This window comes from Python bivittatus, unplaced genomic scaffold (assembly GCF_059951505.1).
Source record: "Python bivittatus isolate LINGU-HERP-01145 unplaced genomic scaffold, Pbiv_v1 ctg000840_np1212, whole genome shotgun sequence".
Classification (NCBI taxonomy): domain Eukaryota; kingdom Metazoa; phylum Chordata; class Lepidosauria; order Squamata; family Pythonidae; genus Python; species Python bivittatus.
The window spans coordinates 32,683,870-32,702,282 of NW_028277113.1; the positions used below are offsets into that span (position 1 = coordinate 32,683,870).

Here is an 18,413-nt window from a genome sequence, read left to right on the forward strand (position 1 = left end):
TACTGAAAGGAAATAATAAACATATTGGATTTCTTAATTTTAATTTCAGTTTAAGCCTAAATTTATATTAAAACAAACCATATTTAGTTTTTACCCTGCCCATTTCTTTGCATTGATTTGGATAATTTTTGAAATACAGTCCCAGCATGCCATTCAAATGCCAAGGGCAGATCTTGGACCCAAAAGGATTGTACATTCTTGAATTAGGCAATGAAATGAAATTAGCAGAACTGATCTCCTTAAGGCAAATAACGAAGTAGCTTGCTAGCATTCCATTTACAGAATGAGGTAGCCTAGCAGTAGAGATTTCTTCAGTGCTGGTGATGGAACAGCATCCTTCCACTCACCTGGGAACTGGGAGTCTTCCACTAAAGAAGGGAAGCACTAGAGTTAACATGCACAGATTAACAACATAATTTAGTATTTACACCCATGTGACTTTTTAAAATACTAACTTTTCTTATTAATTCATTTACCTTTAGAATTTCCAAAATTATTTTAAATACTATTTAGACACATTCCATAAACCAGCTTATAAACATCTATTCACATCACTAATGGAGTTTGCAGGTAAATGTATTCTATTCCACTCAGTAGGGAATAAGATATGAAGCCTGTTATACTTATAAATGTGAACAGAAGAAAAATCAAAATCATTTAATGACAGCAAGGAAAAAGGATTATTTTTTTTTCTTATTTCAGTGCTCAGAATGCATATTGGCATTAGCAGAGCTTAGAGAGAGGCAAAATAGTAGCTGTACAGTGTAGGTCAAATTTCAGAAAAGATTGCCAATAGAAGAGTAATTAGAAAGTCAGCTCAGAAGTCAAAAGACAAATCAATCTGAGCTTTAGTTGAGGCTCCAAAAGGCAAACACATGTGAGCAAAAGTCACATTCCAGGCAACAAAGATTATACCAAGGGTCATCAGTACTCAGGAGTAACCAGTTGTTACTCTTAGACATTAGTTCCAGCAGAGAGCTCCTCTGAAAGCCATATTTACCTTACTCTTACTCAGCTGGTGCTCATGAAGCCTGATTTGGCTGCAAAGCCATACACATGTATTAATTTAATTGCAAGGTTATTCAGGCATGCTGGACTACTCTTAAGTAAACCATCATTCTAAGTGAGGTTCTCTTGTAAGCAAGCATTCAGCATTTCTGTATTTATCTGATATTTACTCAGTGCCAACACCTTTCACATCAGTTAGATATTAGGCTGCCCTGATATCTCTGGACCAGAAGGAAAAGATTACAGTAGACTGATTCTGGCTCAACTTCTATCTTTGGGCCCGGCTTTTGTAGATGGTTTGTAAGTGTCTAATTATTCTTCCTCCCTTAAGGAATCATATTCAGGTCAGGCCATAAGAGTATCTTTAGGAGGAAGCAATGTAATTTATTTCACCATTATTTTAGAACTAAATGGGATGATAAAATAACGGGATGACTGTGATGGGATATAAAAATTTGCTTTGTTCTATTATGAGACAATACCTGAATGTCATATACTTGAAAACATTCAAATTCATTCTTTGATAAGAAATGGAATTTCAATATCCTAGACATTAGATAAGCAAAAAATTTTAAATCTGCTCTTTGTTTATATGCCAAAGGATCTCTGTGTTGATTAAGCTGCAATTTAGCATAAAGTTATGCTCTTTAAATTGCAATGAAATCAAGGGAGCTAAAGCTTAATTGAGCAGAACCAGAGCTCATACACACAAAATACCTTACCTTGCATTTTGCAGGTGCTTGGGTACCTACCATTTTTTGAAAATAAGGAACAATGATGTGAAATATCCATAAAACAACTAGAAATAATAGTCATATTTAATTCACAAAATTACTGAATAATTGGTGTGATTAGCATAAAACCTTTGAGAGATGTAAAACCAAGGAACTCATTCTCAATTATATTGATATAAATATTTTTTGGTATAGGTCAAAGTGAAGAAATTATGAAAACAAGACCTCTCACTTTTTCTTGAATGAAATCACAAATGATGTCTATCTAGTTCTGTGGTACTTCCTAAAAATGCTGTCAGGTAATTGGCTCTGGGTGGTATCCAATGATGTCTTTCTGCTGATGATGCCATTCAGATGATCGTATAGATTCTTAATGCCACCATCACTCCCAAATTTGTTTCAGAGTGCTGGATGATCTGATGGAGCAAACCTGTGACATATCTTATATTGTGGCTGGGCTATGTAGAGACTACATAGATGTCCAGGAACAAGGTCTATGTGTGTAATGTTGAATACAGTTATTGCTACAACCAAACCTCAAACCTGCTGGCCTGTATAAGATGCCTTCTAGAGAGCATTTCCCCCAGAACAGGACAACCATAAAATGCAGATCCACCATATAGGTAAAGATTGGGGTGGTAATTAAAAAAAATGATGCAAAAGAGATACTCTGCTGCTTTGCAAATCTAATGGGATTTTGTAATTATGTCTATCTAGAAGTAGGTTCTATTGAGTTTATGGAGGGAGGTTGATTATGGTCATATTTGGTTTAAGGATTTGTATTTCCAATAGAAATACATCTGGAGGGGAACAGTTGGTCAGAAAATGATCTAATACTTATTCTAGTTAAATGAGTTTTAAGGCTTTGAGGGGTGTTCGCTTCACCCAACCATTATAACAAATCACCCCCTCAAAGCTGCTTCATGAACCAATGCAACCACTTCTCTTCCAAAAGCAAATAAAGTTTCCATGTTGCTTTGTTGCGTTTCTCTCTTCTCTGTTGCTTCCCTTGGTGTTTCCAAAAACCTCTTCCAGCTTTTGAAAGACTAAAGGAAACCAGGAGGAGACAAAGCAAGTGCCTCACTGATACAAATTATGTTGCCTCTTTCCCTCAAGGAAATTAACTGTGCCACCTTCATGGGAAAAAGTATCTTGTTAGGGTAAATCAAAGGTCTAATAATTTTATTAAGACAAGAGGAGTATTGTTGCTTTCAGTATCATTACTGCTGTCAAAACTACCCGTGTTTCATTTTATTTTCTATTCCCTTCCCTGTACGTGCAACATGTTGTTTTGATTTTTCTTAATTTTCATTTTCCATCTGGATGTATTTCCCTTATACCATCTGCTGGTTTTCATCCTGTGAAACAGAACTTAAACATTCTCAGTGCCATTTTTTTTCTTAAACTGCTATATAAACTGAAATGTGACTACCTCAGGACTAATTGTAATGATCTAATTCTTATTTACTGATACATGGATGTTTTCTCCCATCCAAGTGATATATATCACAAGAATTTAAAATACTAAATGCTCACTCACACATACAGCAATCCACAACTGCATACAAGAACCAACATCTCAATATTTAAGATGAGTGTTTCAAATTCAGTCACTTAATCATTACTCTTGAAATTAGAAACTATAATTCTGATCTACAGTAGAATATTCAATATATTCTTACCATTACCTTCCATTTTTCTCAAGATTCACATTTCTAAGGATGCTCCCTCCTCATGGGTTTAGCTTTGGAGTCCCCCTGAGTAGGTATTTAAAAGGGGTGTATTTCTTTTTAGATTTATATCCTGAATTTTCTTCCATAGCATAAGGTGATATACACAGCATTCCATCCTCCAGTTTTTTCCACCAGAACTTTATCAGATCACTTGGACTGACAGAGCATGAGCATCATGGTCCTGGATCTTCCTGGTCTTCGGAAAATATGCCCCAAACTTTCAGGAATTATCTTACTGCATTAGCCTCCACAAATGGTTATTCAAGTTTGTATTCATATGCGTATTCAGATTTTCCACACCAGTATTAAATGTACTATTTTGTAGGGGTGTGTGTAGAGGAGTAGTGAGATAGCCTTGAAGAAGGTATACAACAGCTTATTATGAAAATATTAGCTTAGCACAGAAAAACAGAAAGAGATGACAAAAAACTCAAGATTGCCACTCATTAACTCACTCTGGTATAAGAGGGAGGGAGGGAGAGAGAGAGAGAGAGAGAGAGAGAAACTTGGTCTGGTTTTCCCAATTCTGTTATTATACCCTACAACTTTGAGTTCCAATAGTTCTTGGGGTGTCTCCTTTCTGACCTGGCCTATCTTGAGGGGCTGACAGTTGTGAAACAGCCTTGACCTAATTCAAATGTTCAATCAGTTCAAAAGTTGAATCAGTTTGATTTAAACTTTTAAATCTATTTGAAAAATGTATCTGATCCAGACTTTCAACTGATTCTGAAATGGAATCTATTTAATTCATTATTAATTGTTTAAGAGTTATATCTTGCCATTCCTCTAGGGCTCAAGGCATGGGAATCTCCATTTTATTTCCACATCAACCCTGTGAGATAAGCTGGGCTGAGAGAGAGTGAATGGTAATCCTAGACTGACACTTTAAGCACTACTTACAGAGGTGGAAAAAGTACATTTGCACATACATAAAAACCTGTAAAATTTCTGAACCGGATCAGAATCAATTCTGAGTATGCAATTCAGTTCAAACTGAACTTTTGAATCTATCAAATCACTTTTGAATCAAATCTTCAAATCAAGTATCAACACAGTTCTATTACCTTGTGTATTTATTTCAGTGTATGCCCTTGTGTCCATACGCTTTAATATAAAGTATAAAGCAGAAATCAAGGGCATGACCCATCCAAAGCAGGTATTTTAAGTTTTACTGACTTCAGTGATACAGCTGTGCACGCAATCAAATATGTTACTCTGCAACAAATAGAACTGAAATGTCTTAATTTTATATTGTTTCTTAAGTGGCGCACAAAATACCCAGTTTATTTTGTTTCAATAAACAAATAGTCACTTTAATAACAATATAACTTATTCAGAACTGAATGTGCTTTGATGTCTAGCCTGTTGATTGAGTAGTTGGCTCATTTTTTTTATCTCCAGGTACTATTTGTCTAATATGAATATGAATATCATACTACATTCATATGCCTTCTCCTTTTCTTAATAGCATTCACAGAATTCAAAACTTATGTATATTTCAAATTATTTAATTTTCTTACACAAATAGCTCCAAGTGAGATACAAATCAAGTCTACATCCTGTACAAACTGGACAGCTTGCTTACTTTTGAAATATGTTATTAGTCCCAAATTTTCTGCCAGTATCCTTTGCTCTGCATCAATATGTCTCATGCAGGGAAATTGCTGAAGCTGCTAACTATAGTGTTTTGAAAGTGTATTTCACAGTTACAGAGTTTTGTTTCTGAAGTAAAGTTTTATTTTAAAAAACTGTCAGGATTTCAACTCCAAACCCTTGGGGGGCTATTCTGCAATGGCAACAGGTGAGAAAAATACAACAGGGAGAAAAACCTTTTCTCTGTGAATTGGAATAAAAATGAAAATCTCTGAAGAGTGCATTGCATTCCTTCTTAGAATGGTGATACAATGTACAGATACACAACATGATTACCAAAGCTTTTACTGTATTCATATTCACAGCGTTCCCAGGTAGATTAATTTTGGAATCAACAGAAATAAATTCACAACTAAATTGTTTTTTTCTAATCTTCCTTGCTTACTCAGATGTTTGAGTGTGGAAATGGCTACTAGTTTTGAAGTTTTAAGAAAATTAATGTATTAAAGAATTAGCCTGGATAATGTTTTACTGACTTTTATGTTGCCATAAAAAAACTTCCATGAAATATGTTGTATAATACAAGATCTATATGATATGTGTCCATGCCTAAAGCATGAAAAGAACTCTAAACATCTCTCTGACTCATCCTGGGGCAAGTCACATTAGAGTTAATGGAAATGAGCAAAGAACAGTGGTGGACTTTGTACTAGGAAAAATAATTTGCAGCTCAGATTAGAGAAAAATCTTGAAAGGGTTATGTGGAGATAAATTAGTGCAGTTGGTTTTCAGTACTATAAGCTGCATCATAATCAGGCAATCATTAGTTAGAAGAATGACTCCACTTCTCAAATCTCATGCAACTAAGTGTGAATTCCACCTAGTATTCGCTACAGAACAAATTTCTGTGGTCTGTCTTATTGTTTCTCTCTGTCCATTCACCCTCTCTACTTTTGCTGTACTGGGTTTTAAAACTATTTTTGCAATGCTTAATAGTTTTGAATGTGGACATTTCTTTCATTTTACTAATGAAAGAACTTCATTAATTCCTTCTATCATAATTTTTGAAAGCTGGTTTTCTAATGAACTAGAAGAATAATGGAATAATCGCAAACCATGACATGTGATACAACAATTACAATTATTTGGTGAATATATAAAAGCTTTCTAAAGTACCAGTTCAGCTTCTAGTTTTTGGCATTTCAAATAGCAGTAGCAGATATGTGTGTGTTGTGTGTAGAACATATTGAATAGTCACAACTGCATCACAACCCATATCATCCCCCTTTAAAGTAACATTAGTGAAGCCTTATGGAAGAAAAAAACATTTAAAATGCTATTATTAGCTTAATTGGATAATTAAATACAGATAAATATTTCAATTATTGGAGAGGGTTATTCTGAATACTACTTCAGCATTCAAAGGATACATTTATTTGGAAAAAGTATTCATTCCACAGTCAATGTACCTGCTTCCATATAATAACTGTATTCCAGTGTCTGTTTTGTATATTGAATGCCACTGATCAGAAAAAGTAAACAGCACAATTGAGACATTACTACCAGGTTCCAAACAAAGTGTACATTTACGCAAGCTGATTTTTCTCTTTAAGGTATCTGAAAAGTGCATCTAGTCCTCCATCTATAATCTGTGGCAATGGTTTTGATAAAGGATTGTGCCAAATGTGGAGTCCCTTATCCAGTGGATTCCAAGCAATTTTGGACAATCGATGTAGCAAATAAAGTTCATAGGGGAGTGTTTGAATAGCATTGTAATCAACATTTAGCAATTCAAGAGAAGTGACTGAGCAGATAGACCTTGGCAAAGCATGAATGTTGTTATAGTCAGCAATCAAGATCTGCAATTTGATTAGAAACTGGACACTATCTCCAATGTTTTCAAGTTTGTTGCAGCCTACATGTAAAAAATCTAAATTTCTCAAAGCAAAAACACTCAGGGGAATATAAACAAACCAATTGTTGCTCAGATTCAGCTTCCTTAAGTTGATCAGTTCTGCAATGCTAGAAGGGAGACGAGAGATGTAATTGTGTGAGAGGCTCAAAATTTCCAACTTCTTGCAGTGTCCAAGCTCCGCCGGGATTTCAGTCAAGCAATTCATATTGGCAAATAAAACCTTCAGATTCCTGAGCAGTCCAATCTCTTTAGGCAAGGACTTTATGCGGTTCCCACACAAGTTCAGTACCACCAGCTGGTCAAGTTTCCCCAAAGCGGGAGGAAGGGCCACCAGCTGGTTATGTGAAAGGTTCAATTTCTGGACTTGTGGTAGTCCCCATAAAAAGTCAGGTGTCTTTATCATCCCCTTCATGATGAGGTTCAAACTGACATAGTAGAGTCCACGCTTTAATAGTGTTCTTGGATCTTTTCCAGAAAGAAGAGTTTCTTCCCAAAGAGGTAGCTTCTGACTTCTCTTCAGTGACATTGTAGTTTCTTCTCCTTGATCCTTGGAGTTCTTTCCCCCCATAACTCTTCCTGGGTTGCTGCTTCTGCTGACCCAAATTTTGTTTTCTAACCGCCAACAGTTGACACCTGGCCAAAGGGCTCAGCTTTCAGAAGACTCCTAGAACAAGAGCAAGCCAAAAAGGTATGCATCCCATAAGAAGAAACGTTTTTATCCTAAATTATTTTGCAACTGAGAAAAGAATATCCTCTTTTCCAGAATGGGTTTTGAGATGTTTTTCTTGGTGCTCTGTGCTATCATGACATACTTGGTACTGACAATCCCTTTCCATTCAAACTGAATGCTGCCAGGCAGCTGTCACTGTCATTTTGTCTAGGGCTTTATTGGATAGATAAGCATCCTCATTGCAAAGAGGTCACTTCAATGCTGTATATAACTTTACCATGTCAGCTTTCTTGAATATCTGGTGTATGAGGTAGCAGCGGGACAATTATGAAGACTAACTATAAAAAACCATGGACAGAGGATAATCTCTGCTCTCCGCCCCCCCCCCCCGCTGTAATGTTTATTCAGCTGAGGAACAACTTTCATATTAACTTTGATGTACAGCTCCAAATTTTAATGACTTTGAATTCTTTCACAGTGTTTTCATTTGGGGTTTCATGGGGAGATAGAGAGAAAGAGAAAGAGAGAGAGATGGAAAGATAGATAGATAGATAGATAGATAGATAGATAGATAGATAGATAGATAGATAGATAGATAGATAGATCATCACCCCAAGTCCACTGGAGTTGGGCAGCCAATAAATTTAAAACAACAACAACAACAATAGTGTGTGTGTGTGTGTGTGTGTGTGTATGAAAAATGAAAACACTGTGAAAGAATTCAAAGTCATTAAAATTTGGAGTTGTATATCAAAGTTAATATGAAAGTTGTTCCTCGGCTGAATAAATATTATGGCAGGCATACACACACACACACACACACATACAGACATATTTTAGAATAATTTTTTGTGTAAAAGCCTTACAATAGACATTCCACTCTACTTTATACACCTAAAAATGGATCTGATTTAGGATTTGTCTCTTCATCTACAAAAGTACAACATACTCAATACTTGTAGTAACACTGCTGTTGTTACTATTGCTTTAAAGACATGCTTCTTTCTAGCTCATATTAATTTAACTTGAAATTGGTTAAAAAAAATTAAATCACCAAGAACGGCACCAGTCTGTCTGAAAGGAAAAGAAGCATTCTGCTTCTTTGTCCTTCCTCCATTATGCTGATATGTTGTGGAATGGCAGCCCACCAAACGGATGATGGAGAAGGGGCATTGTGCCCAATGGGCCTCCTGCTGTTTACAGTCCTTTACAGTCCTCACAACCAGTTTAATGAGTTAAAGAAAATAGGTGCTTTGGGGAGCGGATAGCTGGTGGAAGATAGATTTGATAATGAGAAGGCAACTAAGGAAAGGGAAAGAAAAACAATAATTCTTCCCCAGATTTTAAAAACTTGCTCTCTTCTGGGGTAAGTTTTTAACCCTTAAGTCCTCCTTTGAGCCTGAGCTTGAAGAATTTTCTCACATTATTACTAAAACTCAGTTGGACTGTACAAATATAAATTTTGGAAGAATCCCCAGAAAAGTTTGGTCTAGTGGTTAAGGCACCAGGCTAGAAGCCAGGAGACTGTGAGTTCTAGTCCTGCCTGAGGCATGAAAGCCAGCAGGGTGACTTTGGGCTCTCTCCCAGCCCAACTCACCTCACAGGGTTGTTGTTGTGGGGAAAATAGAAGGAGGAAGGAGTATTAGGTATGTTCGCCACCTTGAGCTATTTATACAAATAAGAAGGGTGGGATAAAAAATCTAAAAAAAAAAAGTAGGTATGGTAGATGTAAATAGGTGGAGCTTCCTTGATTTCCCCTCTCTCCTTCTTCCAATTGTTTGTTTTAGAAGCTTACTTTCTAAGCTGGAAAATTCAGTTACATTGACCACCAAGAGGCACCAGATGATTGGTTTTGTCCTTATTGGGATTCTGTAGACATTGATAGCCAGATGTTATTCCATGGGGTTCAAGCCCTCTACTGGGAATTGAGTTCACAGACCTTCTCATTTTAAATAACTGTATAAAGTACATCAGCTTTAGGAGCAATCAGGTGCTCAGTGGTTGCAAGAAGAGATATCTAAAAGTTATCCGAATGGTATATATGTCCAGCTCTCCTTAAACCCTCGAGCAGAAAGATATAGATGTTACATTAGGTCATGCCCCCATGTTTTGGGTTTTACATAATTTCCACCCTCCCTTTAGAGGGGAAGAAATTCTCTGTTCTTACAGTATATATCCTGTGATTGGCCACCAGGAGTCACCACATGATCGATTTTGTCCTTATTGGGACTCTTCAAATGTAGGTAGGCAGATGATATTCTATGTTATTCATGTCTGAATTCTTCATGTAGTGCCCAGAATTACACACAATATTCAAGATAAAGACTAAGCAACTCAGAATTTAATCTTTGACAATTATTTCCCATGATAGAAGATTGATTAATTTGAATTTTTTGCAGATCCATCACACTGTTGACTCATATTCAGTTTGCAATCAATCACGTTTTTTCCCAGAAAGTGCCTAGTATCTCCTAAGCCCTTGCACTAGCAAAGTCCTGGCAAACTTCATCATTCATCAGTCCTTCTCCAGAACAAGAAGCAGGCAGCAGAAATTGTGTTTGGCCACCCCAGTTAATCAATATTTAGAGATGTGTTCTGTACTGCAAGATTTTGCAGTGAGTTATATCATGGCAAAACTTTTTTTGGGGGGAAGGGGTTCCTCTTTTATCTGTTGGAATAGGTATGGAAAATTGATTGGGTTCATGTGTTCCCAGGACATGACCCGCAAGTGGGTTAGTTTAACCCTGTTCATGCTTTAGGGGTTAAACTCTTTTGGGTAATCTTCTGGGGGGCTTAGTTAACTGGGTCATTAATTCCTTTTTGATGTTCTAACAACACATTAGCCTCCTTTCTGATCCAGTTAAGGGTTGTAGAAAAGTCCTATGTTTCTTAAAGTTGAGGCTTCTGCTGCTGAATGCAACTCTATCACAGCATAGTTAGTGCAAAAGTGGTCATAGAAAGACAGCTGAAAAGTTAGTCTGGTTAAAAAGAAAATAAGCAGCAGAAGGAGAGGATATAGTGGTATTTAGAGATATTTTGTAGACTATTCTGTGAAACAACATACTGGATTAAAAAGGCTTTTGGTATAATCCAGCAAAACTTTACCTATATTTTTAGCCAAAATGAGCCATGCTCCAAATTTTGGTGAATTACATTTTATTCTTCTGATTCTAAAAGCCAGGTCTTATACTACCAAATATCTACCATTAAGTGACCCTAGCTCAGAATCCTTCACTTCCCAACTGCTATTACAGTCTTACAGCAAATCAGAAACCATTGTAAGCTAAGGGTTTCTTCTACTGGAGTTTAAAGAGACAAATGATATAGATGAAAATTCTGTAATCATTAGCTTACCAGAGCCTACCTTAATATATGCAGAAAAACATATACATTTCGGAAGAGAACTTCGGAAGCAGGTCCCACTGACTGACACATTCAAAAGCTTTGGCCTTGCCTGCTCAGCTAGAGCACTTGGAACTGGCATGTAACAGACTCATGTGCCAGCAACATACCTTATTGCTAAACAAGAACTTGATTTATACCCCTTGACCTCTTGACAGCTGCAGAATAAAAGGTGTGCCAAAGATTATATGTACTATTAACGTTAGTCTTTCAAACAAAATGATAAACACATAACAGTTTATATCACTGGAATCCACTTGTGCTGTTGTGTTTATATATACCCTTTGCTCTATAGGGAAACATACAGAACTTGCTTTTGCTTGTATCAGCCGTAGATAAACCGAGCATAGATTAACATCAAGATGACCTACGTCCTCCGATTAATTTTAAAATGTAAATAAAAAATGCTTCTGATCTTACTTTGTTTAGAAAGGGGTTTCTCTTTTTTTTATTATTATTTTTATCGATCAAACCTCTTTGGCTTCCCATGCTTTTTGCCTTGAAGATGCCCAGGATGTTTTTTAAAAATATTTTTATTTTGGAAGTTGGGTTTTTTAAAAAATATTGACAACATCAGGTTGGGAAGATTGCTTAAATGTTATCTTTAAGAAGATTATGAGGATCAATTTCTGTTATGAGAGAAAGTCTGAGAGAAAAGCAAAAGCAAGAGGAGTCAGATCAAAGTAGATCAGTACAACTTTTTTGTGAAATGTTCTTCATCAAGCCTCTTTATAACTCATTTATATCCCTTAAACAGCCTTATTTGATATGTAACTACAGAATCTTCCACAATTTAGTCCCCTCTAGATGTATTGACTTACATCTTCCAAGTATCTGGCCATGTTGGCAGGGATTGATAGGAAGTGAAGTTAAGAATATTCAGGGGGCAATGGTTTGGGAATGCTAAAACAGACCTAAAATGCCATAAGGAATCATACTCTTGACATTATTCTCTTTGTATTCTGTTTTTCCTCTACGAATGGAGCTTCCTTTCTTCCTTCATCCCTTCTGCCTCTTTTTCTATTACCAACTATACAGCACTCTCATCTCCCATTTTATCAATGCAATGAAAATCTGTCAGATATTGGGATTCATAATGGGAATAATGATTGGCTTGAAGTCATCCAGTAAATTTCTGGATGTCACTTTATGAGAGATGGGCGGCTATATAAATACGATAAATAAATAAATAAATTTCTACAGTATGGCCGACTGTGGATTTGAACAAAAATTCGGGTGACTGGAAGATGACAACAAGACTTGACTGCCATCTAGTGACTGTCTAAACTTTTTCAGCCTTGATCTGGTAGTCCTATTTGAAGCTAAGGCTTTCTTTATCCTAAGCCAGCATTATGATCGATCACCCTTTCACACTGATTATTTTTTACCAACAGATCTTCATTTGAAAGATCTCTGTTATTTATCTGTTTACACTATAAGAAGAGAAAGATATTTCAACATTTGGGAATCAGGTTATAGTTCAGCAGCTAGCTTTCAGTTCCAATGAAAGCAGTTTTATCCAAAAGTGCATGTCAACCCAATTAACAAACACATCAAGCCACAAAGAAGATAAGTCTCCTCTCCATCAAAGGCATCTCCAAATCCGCTAATAGGTATTCCAATTTGGAGTAACCATGGTGCACAAACCAACAAGTCTCTCCAAAGCATTCTAAGTGAACCCAAAGACCTGGTACAGAAGCAGTCTTCTGTTAAATAAAATGTAAACATCACTACATAAAACATACATAGAAAATTAGTAGAATGTATCGACAAACATCAACTATTTGTCAAAAGACACAGCATGATTTCCCTGATCTCTTTCCACACAGGCAACCTTGAGCATACAGTAATTTCAACAGGGAAACTGGAAATATCAGAACAAACCAGGTTGAAAAATGCAAGAGAATTCTTAGAAGCACAGTACTCTAATCAAGTAGTGATCAGATATATCACTGACATATAGACTCAAACCCTCTCTACAGACCTATCAAAAGACATAACCAAAGACCCCTGATTAGTGCATCAGCTCAGCATGCAACTTTCCTTTCCATCACACAATAATCAACCAACACCATTTATTTATCAACCTAATTTTTTAAAAAGGCAGTTCACAATTACATGAAAAGAACAACATCCTCCTGGTGAGCCATTCCATCACACTGCTGTCAACACCACAAATGGCACAGGAAGCAATCAACACCAGATTACAGAATCACCACCTTGTCAGGCAAATAATTAATTTACCAACGACAAGGCATCGTTTGCTTGCAAAACAACATCTGCCCATAGAACCATCTCATCCAAGAATATTAAAAAATGACCACAAAGAATGTTATATACCTCCTGCCAACCAATGAACTGCTCCTCTCCAAACTCCTGTAATGATGATGTTATCTAGTAGGGTAAAAAAAAGTCTGCAACCCTAAAACTAAGCTTGGAGAACTCCAAGAATGAAACATTCTAAGTTGCAATGAGATTCAAGAATAGCTTTATACTGACTTTAAAAAAAAACAAATCTATTTAGAGTGTGGGGTAATGTTTTGAGAAGATTGAGCTGTCCTTCCAAAGGTATGATTCTTTTCACCAATCACCTGTATCCGTTCATGGCATGTTATGCAGTCCCAATTGCTAGGGTAAAAGCTGAGTATGGAGGCTGTGAGACAGATGTGTTTCAGCCTTTCAGTGGATCATTTATAACCCTGATTATTTAATATTAGGTGCTTGGTAGAATTTCTTTCCCCTCTGAATAGTAGTAGTGGCTATGAATTATATTTGATCCAAGACTGGTTTTATGATGTTATCAACCACTGCCATCTAGTGGGTATCAAAACAACTTCAAGAAAAAAAATCTTGAAATTATATCACCTGTAGTTTTAAATATGTTTCTGGAATAATTGAGAGAGAATTAGAGAAAGGAGAAAGCAAATCTTATTTTTAAATGTTTCTGGGATACAATAAGCCACATGTATTGACAACTATGTCAGTAGGCTAACAAGTAGATTCATATAAAAGCAATGCCATATCTTCTCAGTTGACTAAATTTATTTTGTATTAATGTTAGATAATAGAGGTGTACTATTGGAGGCAATGCTACTTGGTGAGGTCCATCAACTCCTGGAGGCACAGTGCAGAGAAGGACTTGCTGAGGCACTTTGCCTGATTCTTTGCTGGTGGTTTCTGTGCATGTGATGAAGCCGTTTTTATGAAACTAAGTGGCAGGGCAGCTCTACAGATTAGAAAGGGTGCTTTGCTCAGAACTCAAACAGAACATGAAGCTATGCTGAAAAGGCAGCCCTTCAAAAATCTACATAGCCCTATTGTGTAATCTTGATTTATGCAGCACACTAACAGTACATACTGACTGGGAGTAAATTTATTCTAACCCTGATCTGGTTGAGCTCGCTTCTGAATAGACATACCTGGATGTACATAATAACCTTCTATGATTAGTTCTTTAAACTTCCTGTCAAAATGTTTTCTTGGTTGCTAAAAAGTAAGCTTAAATGAGCATTCTTCTGCATATCTTTGTTTTTTTTTAACTAACCATGCTCCTACCTGTTTTCCTTATTTCATTTTTCTGTCCTTCTGAATCATGCTAAAAAGTTTTACTTGAAAAGCTGTCTTCATTCATTCTGACTAGTTCTTCCCTAGGTATGCATGCAAACTGATTCTCTGCATGCTTATTTGAAATTAAGCCTAGACTCAATAAGGTATGAACCCCCACCAAAGTCATCAAAATAAATCTAGTGACAGGGGAATAAGATAACAAATAATCTCACTGATTTATGACTAGTTACAAAACAAGAACTAGACAGGAGTTCTGAAATTTCTCTGCCCCATTGATTTATTTATTTAGGCAATTACCCTGTCACCTTTGTTCTCCACAGAAATGAAAGTGACTTACACCACAAGAAGTTCATGCATTATATGAATACAATGCATGTCTTAGAAAATTACAAAAAATAAACAATTCCAGAATGTCACTAATGAAGAAATAGCAATTTAAGGAAACAAGAAAAAGTTAACATCTTTTGTGAAAGCCATATTTTAGCTGAGGGATAGGTAACCTTTGGTGATTGAGGTCCACATTTAACTTTTGGAGGGATGAATGGTGTGAAACATTCCCCAGCCTTATCCCATGTGGCTGGGTGTGGGGTTAATGAGCAGGCTGGGGAATGTTGAGAAATGGGGTCTTCATATTTCACTCTTATGGTTAGAAGGGATTATATGGGCCACAAAAGGGTGACTTAGGGCAACAAGTTTTCTACCTGTTTTAGCCAAGAAAAATGGGCAGGGCTTCAGGTAAGTATCCTATGAAGCAGAAGGAACTATTACAAAGATCCCACTCTTAGAAACTAACTGTACATTGGGCACTTCAGGGTTTAGTGACCATGGTCTAGACAACAGACTTTCTGATGTTTCACTGGCAATTGTGGCTGGCATCTTCAGAGGCCACTAAACCCTGAACCCCAACACTGCCCAACAGATATTGGCCATGAAAGCCGACACCAGTATATTAACTATACATTAGTGAAAGCTGGAGCAAGATGTTGAATGGAGAAGGAAGGAATCCTTGACATTCCCAAGAGATTAAAAGGTTAAAACTGGTATCTTGACCTGTGCCTGGAAACAAATTCCAGTGTGCATGCAACAAATAGTTGCAATACATTCTGAACACCTAGTTTGAATCAACACCCTGACAGTATTTTACACCTTTTAAATAGCTTCCAAAGTATTTTTTTTAAACAAAAAGAGCCCCGAATAGGATGATTTAGGCACTTGGAGATAGCCACTGAATGTCATACTAGCTGAAGCTTTTTTACAAATGCCATCTTTACATTCAGAAGAAGTGCAGGGTCATGGAGCAAGCCTCAAATTTGAAACGGATGTTTTAGGAGTAGCACATCAGTTCTACTCCAAATAGGCCGTACAGCCAGCCTTAAATCAGATGCTCCATTATTATATTTACAGATTTTCTCGATTAAGTATCAGTTCTGTTCCATGTCATTCTTCATAACTAATAATTAAACTAGATATTTTTCACATCTTCCAACTTTTAATAACCTTTTCACACTGAATTTTCAGGAGGTTAAAATAGCGGTGGAGATTATAAATAGAAATTATAGGTTTTGGATTTTATACAGCTAGCTTAAATTGTTTTAACACATCACATTAATTTATACTGTTGGAGAAATAGACCTCTCACTAGTAATTATGCAAAGTAAACACATTAACCAAAGTTCATTCCAAGTAGCTTATTGCATTTTAAAGCACAAACAGTAAAACTGTAAAAAATAATAAAATACTGTGAACTAAGGATAAAGATATAAAACCAATGTTCATAAAAAACAAATAAGTATTGCCATAAGGGACTGGCCTTCTAAATGTATGCTGGCTATTATAAAAGTGTAAATCCTTTGGCAATGAGTTCCATAAGTCAGAAGCCATTATTCTGTCTAACAGCTGGTTATCAAGAGCATCCACAGTCAGCTGAGATTTCATCAAAACATCTGCTATGACATCACAATGTAAGCTCCACCCCTGATGTAAGTGCTTGCAAAATCATGATTTGTGTCATGACCTAATAAAGTATGGTTCAACATCTGCCTTCCCATCCTTCATGCAGACACCAATACTAATTACATAATATGAAAGAGACTTTAGTAAGGCTGCATTAGTAAGACCACTAGTAAGTATTAACTAATAAGTATTGGTCCACCTCCAGCTTGGTGTTAGTTGAGATGCGTCACTACTGGCTTGAGGTTATTTACACACAAGGAGGATAATTATCCACAGCACTTTCAGTAATTCTTCTGTTCTGATTAAACTATAGGTTTCAAAGGATTTTAAGCAAATGGGATGTTTAAGTCTAGGAAACTACATTGTTTTGGGGGGTTTTGTTAGTGAATACTCATGGAATTCAGTACCCAACATGATATATAGGAAAGGCATTTTAATAGGAAGGTTGATTTTCATTACTTCAATCTCTAGCAGCATTAATTAAGAAGGCTTTATCAGAGGAATAGAGTAGCTACACAGAAGATCAAGGATGCAAGAATATTTTCCTGGTAACTGAACAGCTGAAGCTGAGTCAGCGATAGCAACACAAATGAACCTGAAAAGTTCTTCTCTTGTCTAAACACAGACTGTGATGATAAAGACTAGATAGGGAGCTTATCTCTTGAGATAACTAATTAGGTTGTGATTCCACATATTTCTCATTCTCAGCATCATGCCTCTAATCAACAGCTCTTGTTTACACAGAAACACAATCTTCAGTAATTAGTAAATGCCTCTTATCCAACTATCAGTTTATGCTGAAAGCATTTGCAAGTTTTTTTTAAATCAACATAGCAACATGCCAGGTTGTCAAATATTATCATAAACTGAGCTTTTCCTAAATCAATTCATTTGCGGCTTGGTCTCTTTATTTCCCTGTGCTTCAAGATTTGCTCAGTGCAGGACTATTTATAAATGTTATAGGGCGACTGCCAGAAATGATAGTCTTAAGTTATATTCCTCTCCTTCCCTTAAAATATTTAGCTTGGTTTGTTCTTTGTTCTTATTTGAGTGGTGATAATGGAATATGGAGGAATACAATGAAATGTTACAGGAAGGATTTTTTTGTAGTGGCAAGTCTGTTTCTAGCATGAATACATTTTGTCTTTTCAGTACAACAAATATACATCTGAGAAAGAAAAGTCAAAAAAGAAATCTGTGCATTGTAAAAAGAAAAAGCACTGTAATTTGGAGAATCAAGTGACATACTTATAATTCCCACTAAGTAGCCCCAATAACATTGTTTCAGGCAGATGACATGTCAAAAGGATGGCAGAGTACCCAGAAGAGGTAAGAGGTAATCATGAACTTATCCAACAGATGATGCTTTGATCTCCTTGACTTGGCAGCCACTGAAATGGAACTAAGATTTGTAAGGGGGCTTTGCAACTTTCTTAAAATAAACTCTGGGTAGTTTGCACTAATATGGCTTTCAATATTTCTTCAAGCATAGCCTTAAGTAAAGCATATGGCAATGACCTAAGTGGAAAGTTATGAAGGCATTGGTGACACAACCTCCCCTCCCTCAAGTTTCACCAGTTAGCATTGAAAGAAGACACCCTTTTGACATTTCTGCCCCTGAATGTCAGGAAGCAGCAAAGTAGCTTCAAAAGACAATACTGTATCCAATTGTTGACCTGCTGTTTCAATATATATGCATGAATATATATGTCTAGTATGGATTAATTTTTAGGTTTTATCCAACCACTAACATTAAGTTTTTGTGTGTTATCTCGTTACTAAAATAATGCATGTGAACTGCTTTGATCTCCTGGAATGCAAAATATAATCCTCTTGGG

The 18,413-nt window shown here is 36.3% G+C and overlaps 1 protein-coding gene across 1 annotated transcript; it reads right to left on the reverse strand.

Annotated features, from left to right (window-relative positions):
• Nucleotides 1-6,627: 6,627 nt before the first annotated feature.
• LRRC30 (leucine rich repeat containing 30) lies at nt 6,628-7,551 on the reverse strand. Its single transcript, XM_025164267.2, has one exon. The coding sequence runs from the start codon at nt 7,549-7,551 to the stop codon at nt 6,655-6,657; it is 897 nt and encodes a 298-aa protein (XP_025020035.1). The 3' UTR covers nt 6,628-6,654.
• Between the last annotated feature and the right edge of the window lie 10,862 nt (nt 7,552-18,413).